Below are 8419 nucleotides of genomic sequence, written 5' to 3' on the forward strand. Positions count from 1 at the left end.
TCAATCTTAATAACTACTATTAATCTTGTATTTAATCACTTATAATCTCTATATTATTGTTCATGAAGGCTGGAAGTGAAAAACTAAAAATGAACTCCCAAAACTTACTGCCAGATTCCGGAAGATAATTTCCATCATGTTTGATGTGCTTGCAGTCAGATCACAAGCATTTCCTAATTTCACTTCAGAATTTTTTGTTATACTTAATCTTTTGTTATATTTTTTATACTATCATCATTTGTAAAGTATATATATATATTTACTTTCCTTTACCTTTACCAAATTTACCTGTATTTACCATCATTTCCATCATGTTTGATGTGCTTGCAGATCACAAGCATTTCCTAATTTCACTTCAGAATTTTTTGTTATACTTAATCTTTTGTTATATTTTTTATACTATCATCATTTGTAAAGTATATATATATATTTACTTTCCTTTACCTTTACCAAATCTGCCTGTATTTACTTTGTTTTCATATTTGGCGACGTTTTGTGAAAAATGGAGACTTTTGAGGGTGGTTCTAGAGATTTTCTGAGGGAGGGGTTTGGCAACACTGGGTCTACTGTACAGAGGACGAAGCGGAGCTAGGTCTTGGAGCATTGTGTAACGCAACATCACGGAATAAATTCCCGGAAACACTGACCAGACCACGGATTTCTGCTCGGTGTCTTCACTTCGCGTGCTGTTAGTAGGAAACGGCGTCAATCGCTATAATTTAACCAAATTAACTAGCGTACAATGCGATAGTGCTGCCTAGAGACACGGATAGAGATCAGGCAGATAACCAGAGGGAAAAGCAAGCCCACGGTGGCAGAGATCACACAAAGTTTAGTTGGATTTGTGTCAAACAAAAAACAAACTGAGAAAATGTCCAAACCTAATTATGCTGGCATTTACAACATGGTTTCCCAGGAAAATTTTGAAGAATATCTCGCGGCTTTGGGTAAGCAACAGTACATTTGATATATTCTTATTTTTTATTGCTTTTTTGTCAGTTTGGCAGTCTACGAGCTTATGATCAACTGTCATAGTATATAAAGAGTCTATTCAAAACGAACCACAGTGACTCACTTTGATTGTTGACCTTGATGTTCCTCTTCCACCTGTCTTTAAATCTCTGTGAACATGAGGATGATGTAGCCTACCTCTTAATCTGGGTTAGTGTAATAAAATACAATCCAATCATTTTCTTGCCTTGGGGGAGAAAGCCTAAACGAGATCATAGCAATTTAGTTTCTGAAGAATACAACTGGAAACGTGAAGACATGTATGAATTTGTCTCTAAACCCTGTATCATATTCATATTCATCGGATAGAACCTTGTAATACTCGTCTCAACATGTTATGCGTGGTGTTAAAGGGTTAGTTCACCTAAAAATGAAAATTGTTGTTTCAAACTTGTATGTATGAATGGCTTTCTTTTGTGGAAAATTTTATTGAAAAGTTGTTTGCAATAATGGAGCGTTCAAATTTAAAATCAGCATGAAAGTATCGTAAAAATGATCACACAATTCATGCATTATATTCCAAATCTTCTGAATTCATACAATAGCTTCTGAGTGATGAATAAACTGAAATGCATGCTGTTTTTTCCACTGATAATCATCTTTTACCACTGTGAGTGTGACCAGATCATTGAATCAGTGAATTCAATAACATTCTTATTTCAGAACAAATCCTTCAGACTGAAGAAAAAAATGGTTTAGAACGACATGAAGTAAATAATAACATAATCTTCTTTTTTCAATTAAGTATGCTAATCATTTCATTTTTCTTTCTCTCCGCATCAGATGTTAATTATGCATTAAGGAAAGTGGTCTGCATTCTGAAACCCAGCAAACATATTGAACACGATGTGAACTCTGGCAAAATGAAGATTAAGACAGTCACCACCTTTAGGAACTTTGACATGGACTTCACTTTGGGACAGGAGTTCACTGAGGACCTGGGACCAGTCGATGGGCGAAAGTGCCAGGTGTGTGTGTGTGTGTGTGTGTGTGTGTGTGTGTGCGTGTTTTTTAAATTATTATTATATATATTTTTTTCCTGGTTAACCCATTTGTAATGTATTTGTGAGAAACACATGGGCCCCTTTAAAAGTAACATCAGCCAGACAAAGGAGTGTGGGAAAGTGTGGTATGTGTGGCGCTAATGGATAATGTTCTCCATATGTTTCAGACCACAGTGAACTGGGACGGTGATAAATTGGTCTGCGTGCAGCGAGGAGAGAAAGAGGGCAGAGGCTGGACACACTGGCTAGAAGGAAACCTCCTCCATTTGGTAAGGAAGCAGGGATTGTCCCGGGCCAGGAAAACGGCTTTACATATATACATTATTCAGTGTCTGGAGGAGTATATAAACTAACTTGTATGTTATGTACAATGTAAAATTGGACAAAGTTTTTGATAAAACTGTGTGAAGATTTATCAATAACATAGAATAATACGGGATTGCTATTATAAATTGAGTTAAATTTCTATAAATATGTGTTTGCATATATATTTTTTATTTCTACATTTTTCAATTTATTTATATTTTTATTTAATGGCAAATCTATGGCAATTATAAAAAGTGTGAGAAAAGAGACGGACCAAAATGAAAAGAGTAGGTGAAAGAAGAGATGAAGAGGAGGAGGGGGATTAAATGAGTGATGGGCCTTTTGTGGGCTAGTTTAAATAGAAAACATTCTTTTTGGGTTACACGTTGCTACTTGCTACCATTCAAAAGTTTGAAGTCCTTTGAAGATTTTTTTTGTTTTTTTGAAAGATTGATACTTTTAATCAGCAATGATGCGTTAAATTGATCAAAAGTGACATTAAAGACATTTGTATGAAGAATTTGTATTTTAAATAAATGCTGTTCTTTTGTACTTTCTATGCAAAGAATCCTGAGAAAATGTATCATAGTTTCCACAAATATATTAATAGTTTTCAACATCGATAATAATTAGAGAAGTTTTTCGAGCAACAATCAGCATATTAGAATGATTTCTGAAGGATCATGTGACACTGACAACTGGAGTAATGGCTGCTGGAAATTTAGATTTGCCATCAAATAAATAAAATACATTTTTAAATATATTTAAATAGAAAACCATTATTTTAAATTGTAATAATATTTTACTATAGTACTGTTATTTCACTTGGATCAATTCAATTCAGGCTTTGTAAGGATTCTTTCAAAATCATTAAAAATCTTTTCATTTTAGTTCTTTTCATTTATAGAAAGAGTACTTTCATTTTAGGAATGGTTTCAGTTCACCGACTTGGTGTTCAAGGCTTTATTCAGAAGCACTGGGGTGATGGGACCTTCTCTGAATGTCTTTGGTTCTTGGATTAAACCCGATCGAATCTTTAACAACTGGGCTACTACTATGAATCTCTCACAATGTCCTTCATCCTTTTTTCTTCTGTCACGTCTCTCTTTCTCTCTCTGCAGGAGATGAGGGTTCAGGGTGTCACTGCCAAGCAAGTCTTTAAGAAGGCTGAGTGAGGATAGAGAAATAGAGGGGCCATTTGCTGGGGGTTTTTGAGCTCAGATTTTTTTCTAGAGCTCAGGGTTCAGAAAGAGGCCATATCACAGCAGTGATTTGGCTCTAATAGTGTTTAAATGGAGACTACAAATGATGACACTTTCTATAAAACTGTATCAGCGTTTAAAGCACCGTTTCCCCTTCACGGCTGCAGTCAAACCAAAATGCAAAGTTCAAATGAGATCACGACGAGCCCTGTTGCCCTCTGTGAACATTCCGGAATGGTACTGTAATATATGGATTCATGGCACCCTAATATTGTATTATGCAGATATGTTTACAGTAAGCAAAAGTAAAAAGTAATGATTAAATGAGCCAGTAGTTTAGCTGGTCAAGTACAACTTGGAATTCTTCATTGCTAAATTAAATTTAATGTCCAGTGTACTGCTATTAGATTGGCAAGTATTAGAAATAATGGATTTGAAAAATCTGTGTGATAGGGTTTTGATTAATTGCAATAGACAAACTAAAAATGTCTAAAAATGCTGAAACACATGTGGTCTGAAATATGTAATGTAGTTTTATTTGTCCACTCTAGAATATAACCATTTATTTTACCATAAAATCCTGTTTGTATGAATGTATTTCTTATACTATACTAATACTGATGCTAATTGCAATACTAATAACAATACACACAACTCTTATCTATCTATCTGTCTATCTATCTATCTATCTATCTATACAACCGTTCAAAGTGTGGGCTCATTAAGATTTTGTTAAATTAATAATTTTATTAAGTATGCATTATATTGAAAGTGACAGTAAAGCTATTTATAATATTAGATCTGTTAAACTATCTAATCATCAAAAAATCCTGATCATGGTTTTCACAATATATAATAAAAATAATGATCACAACGTTTTTTTAACATTGATAATAATAATAAAAAAATGTTTCTTGAGCACCAAATCAACATATAAGAATAATTTCCTAAGAATCATGTGACACTGAAGACTGGACTAATGGCAGCTGAAAAATCAGCTTTGGGATAAATTACATTTTAAAATGTGTTCAAATAGAAATGTTACTTTAAATTGTAATTATATTTCTCCATTTTTAAACAAATAAATTCAGCCTAGGTGAGCACAAAGACTTCTTTCCAGAACATTAACAAAAAAAACATTTTTTTAACGTTATTATATGAAGCCTTGATCCATTTCAACAAGACAGTGAAAAATTAAACACCTTCCTCTTTGCAATTTCCTCATTTTACCTCTAAGGGGCGATAATGGACTGGGAAACGTAATATTTTGCTAGATCAGTAAAGAAAAGTCTCCAGTGTCAGTTGTGACATCTTCTGGTAAGACCTGGTATGACAAAATGACAGTCTTCACCCTTTTGCTTTCATACACAGTCAAGGGATTATTCAAATACCAATTGTTTATTGAAATGAAATGAAACATCTGGAAAAAGCAACTTAAATAAAGATTACTACAAGAGAGCACATAATGTGTAACTGCAGTATCTGTTTATGTTTTCATACATATAGGTTTTGTAAAATGTGTATTCAATAATTTGTTTCTATAAAAAAATAAAATCTAGTTATTTACACATTCTTCCAGAACAGAAGTAAAGCTTCTACGCTGGCAGATAAAACCACTCTATACTGTAGATAATTGTCAGGTTAATAGGATGTTTGTGAGCCAAGGTTAATCGTTCCATTCAGACTCCTGCGGCTCCGACTGATAGTTCGAGTGGCACGTGATGCTGTCTGTATATCCATTTGCGGCAGCTGAAGGCCTGTATTTCTCTGACACTGTCAGCGTTGGCAAAAATCCATCACACTGTATGCTGCTGTCCATGTCTGGGTACTTTCCAACTGAGGAAAAAGAAAATAGAAAATTATCAATCAGTGATTGGCTAAACATCTCAATAAGCTGTGTCCTTTTTGAACCTAAAATATTTTAAACTTTTTAATAATATGAATAACGTTCACATATATTCAGAAGTAATGTCTGCTGACAATTCAGCATTGCCATCATAGGAATACATTACATTTTAAAATATATTCAAATAGAAAAGTTATTTTAAATTTCACAATTTTACTGTTTACTGTATTTTAAATCAAATGATTGGTCTGTCTTAGCGTTTCTGTTTCAAAAGCATTAAAAACTCTTTAAATATTAAAAATGTGTAGGTGTAAACAGTTTCTTGTAAATGCATTTTTTGAGATTAGACCAGAAAAGCTGATTACTATACAAACCGTAACTTCTACCTGTTGTCACGATATGACTGGTTTTACAACAGTGTGCGATTCAGACCCCATGTTTGGCAGAGACATCAGAGACTTTATCGCCTGCGGCAAATTAAGTGCAGGAGGAAAGTGTGGGAGTCGTGGGAGGCCAAAACAGCTAAACCTATTTGGTTAATTCAATTGGCATGCAATGAAAGACAACATGTATGTGGTTTGTACCCTTCGTCTGCGAGTTGATAAGATAAGATCAGAAGAGGTCAAAGGAAACTTCGTAATGATCTACACAGTGACGCAAAGCCAGAGTTGAAGTCATCACAAAATACGGTAACGCTTATTTCGAAACTCTCCTGACTCTATTTAATGTGTACTGTGGGAATGTTTGGTGAGATTCTAGAATGCTGTGTAAAGTTATCTGAAAGATTTCCAGGTCACAGCTTTAGAAATTTTAGAGATGCTTTAAGAAGCAACATTGACTGAATTGAATCAACATTGAGCTGAATAGCGACACTACTGTTTTTATTTGAGCTGAACTGAACTTGTTTCATAATTGATGAACTTTACACAGTTATTGAATTGGACTGAATCAAAACTGAACTGACTGGAGCTGAGAAATAAACCTGGCCTACATTTACACATATATAGTCAAACATTTTACCTAAATGTGTGAGTTGCTGATGTTCTGCATGCTTCTCCACATCACAGTCTGCAGGGTATTTCAGGATGTCTGGAGGAAGCACTGGCGAGACGTGGCTTAAAGAAATCTCTGAGAACACAAAATGTCAGTTATGACTCATAAATAAAATTACATTTCCTGTATGTTTGATATTTTTTTAATGTTCTTTAGATTTGCATTTACCACATACATTTGAATTATTTATTTGATAATTACTTTGTTCTTAATGTAGACAATTCCACAAAGGTTTATGTGAGAGAGATGGACGTCATTTACAGTAGTCTGTATTTTACTTCCAGCAGTTTGTACACCACACTGATACATGTCTGCGAGCTTGTATGTAGAACTGAAAGGATGTGGTTTACCAGCAACAGTTTAATCTTAAGCATCTTGTGCACTAAGCAGTAAGCTATTGACAAAGCCTACAGCATAGCACTTTGTGGAAATCCTCACTGATGCTGGAAATCAGTGACAGCAGCAGATGTATTATCTTAAATATCAAAAGATTTCAGAGCAGTTTATCCCTCAGTGACCTGCATTAGACATTGTATATGTGGAATACATATGCATATGCATCTATGTTAGTATGGAAGCATATAGGTAGCGAAATTCAATTTAAAATGCAATATTCAAAATGGCAACGCAATATTCAAAATGGCATTGTATTTCTGTATTTAAATTTACATTTTCCATTACCCATACGTGCAAAGTTTGGTGCAAAAGTAAAATGAAAATTAAATTATATAATTTACATTTGCCATTTCCAACAGTAGTCTTAATATGTCAATTGCATGCACATTTGAACGCTTTATAAGTTGTGAAATGAAAATGAAAATGTATAACACAAATTATTATGATATGTATAACATGTTCAAGCAGAAATGGTAGCAAAATGATCATTTAAATGCTATTTGTCCTAAATGCATTTAGACTAACAGTTAGAACACTTAGGATTGCATTTTCATCATGACGCCGTGGGATATTTGTAGCAAAATTCAATTTGAAAATGCATTCCGAGCTGACCACGCCCACCCTCCGTCAATCATTGCTTCAAGGCAGGGATTGGCGGAAGCGTGTTACGTTTGGATCGTTTGAAACATGGCGGCTCGAGATCTGATAAGATCGTTGAATTCACTGGCAGATGAAGTGGAGCGTGAACAGAGAAATATAGGAAGGTCTTGAGCTTTACACTGTGGGTGACCCACGTGACGCCGGCGTCTTGAAATTAGCTGGTTTTTAAACATTTTAAACATTTAACTGCTGTGTAAAGACTATAAATGGACATTACAAGCATTACAATAATGATATTTTATACCTAAAATAATACTCAACAATTTCCTGCATCCTGCTGTACTTCCCTGAATAAGTCTTTAAAGGTGTTGTAGGCTAATAAGTCGTTCTGAGTAATAAATTGAAAAAGCTCCCACCTGTATATGACTAAACAAAATAACATGTAGTTTACAGTTTACTTGTATAAATGTGTCTATTAGAAACATTAATTTAAATTAATTATGCAAAAAATTGTTTGAAATGTTTGAAATTCGAGTTTTTGAACGGAAGTCCTGAATTTTAATGATTTTCAATGCCCCGCAGAAACCCTGCCTTTGTTGGAAAAGTAAATGAATAATTTGAATTATGTTTGATTATGTTATAACACTTTTCAGTAACAATATTTCATATTACAGTAAAGTGTAGTAGCTTTTTTAAGTTTCTGAAATATCCTATAATTGTAACACTCAGAGGTAACTTGAACTCTATACTTTATGAAAGGAAAGGAAAACAAATTTGGCGGAGTTAAAAACAAACATTGGCCCTCCAGGAGCGGGACTGAGAACCCTGACTAGATCTTCACATTAATTGAATGTGATTTATCAACACCATCTTTAAATTTGCAACATCTGTTGTAAATATATGTATAGGCCTATGTTTAAATATATACATTTACTGCAATATGAAATATTGTTACTGAAAAGTGTTATAACATAAGCAAACATAATTAAAATTATTTATTT

The 8419-nt window shown here is 33.9% G+C and overlaps 2 protein-coding genes across 5 annotated transcripts in view; one reads left to right on the forward strand and one right to left on the reverse strand.

The window, feature by feature from the left end:
- The first annotated feature begins 593 nt into the window (after positions 1 to 593).
- Positions 594 to 4101, forward strand: LOC107714611 (retinol-binding protein 1-like). Its single transcript, XM_016520505.1, has 4 exons — positions 594 to 947; positions 1795 to 1979; positions 2183 to 2284; positions 3443 to 4101. The coding sequence occupies exons 1-4, from the start codon at positions 872 to 874 to the stop codon at positions 3494 to 3496; spliced, it is 417 nt and encodes a 138-aa protein (XP_016375991.1). The 5' UTR covers positions 594 to 871; the 3' UTR covers positions 3497 to 4101.
- Positions 4102 to 4559: 458 nt separating this feature from the next.
- The window catches only part of LOC107714612 (tumor necrosis factor receptor superfamily member 3-like), a 14175-nt gene continuing 10315 nt past the window's right edge, over positions 4560 to 8419 (reverse strand). Inside the window, exons 7-10 of one of the 4 annotated variants that reach the window (XR_001636997.1) lie at positions 6390 to 6497; positions 5954 to 6013; positions 5756 to 5836; positions 5287 to 5359 (exon numbers count right to left, since the gene is read on the reverse strand). Coding sequence is in view for 1 of the 4 variants with exons in the window: in XM_016520506.1 (XP_016375992.1) it covers positions 5190 to 5359; positions 6390 to 6497 (278 nt within the window). In the remaining 3 variants the exon portion in view is untranslated. Of the gene's footprint in view, positions 5360 to 5743; positions 6014 to 6389; positions 6498 to 8419 lie in introns of all 4 variants that reach the window. The other 3 variants (XR_001636996.1, XR_001636995.1, XM_016520506.1) reach the window with 3 other exon arrangements.

Source organism: Sinocyclocheilus rhinocerous, unplaced genomic scaffold (assembly GCF_001515625.1).
Source record: "Sinocyclocheilus rhinocerous isolate Xijiao unplaced genomic scaffold, SAMN03320098_v1.1 scaffold3008, whole genome shotgun sequence".
NCBI lineage: Eukaryota > Metazoa > Chordata > Actinopteri > Cypriniformes > Cyprinidae > Sinocyclocheilus > Sinocyclocheilus rhinocerous.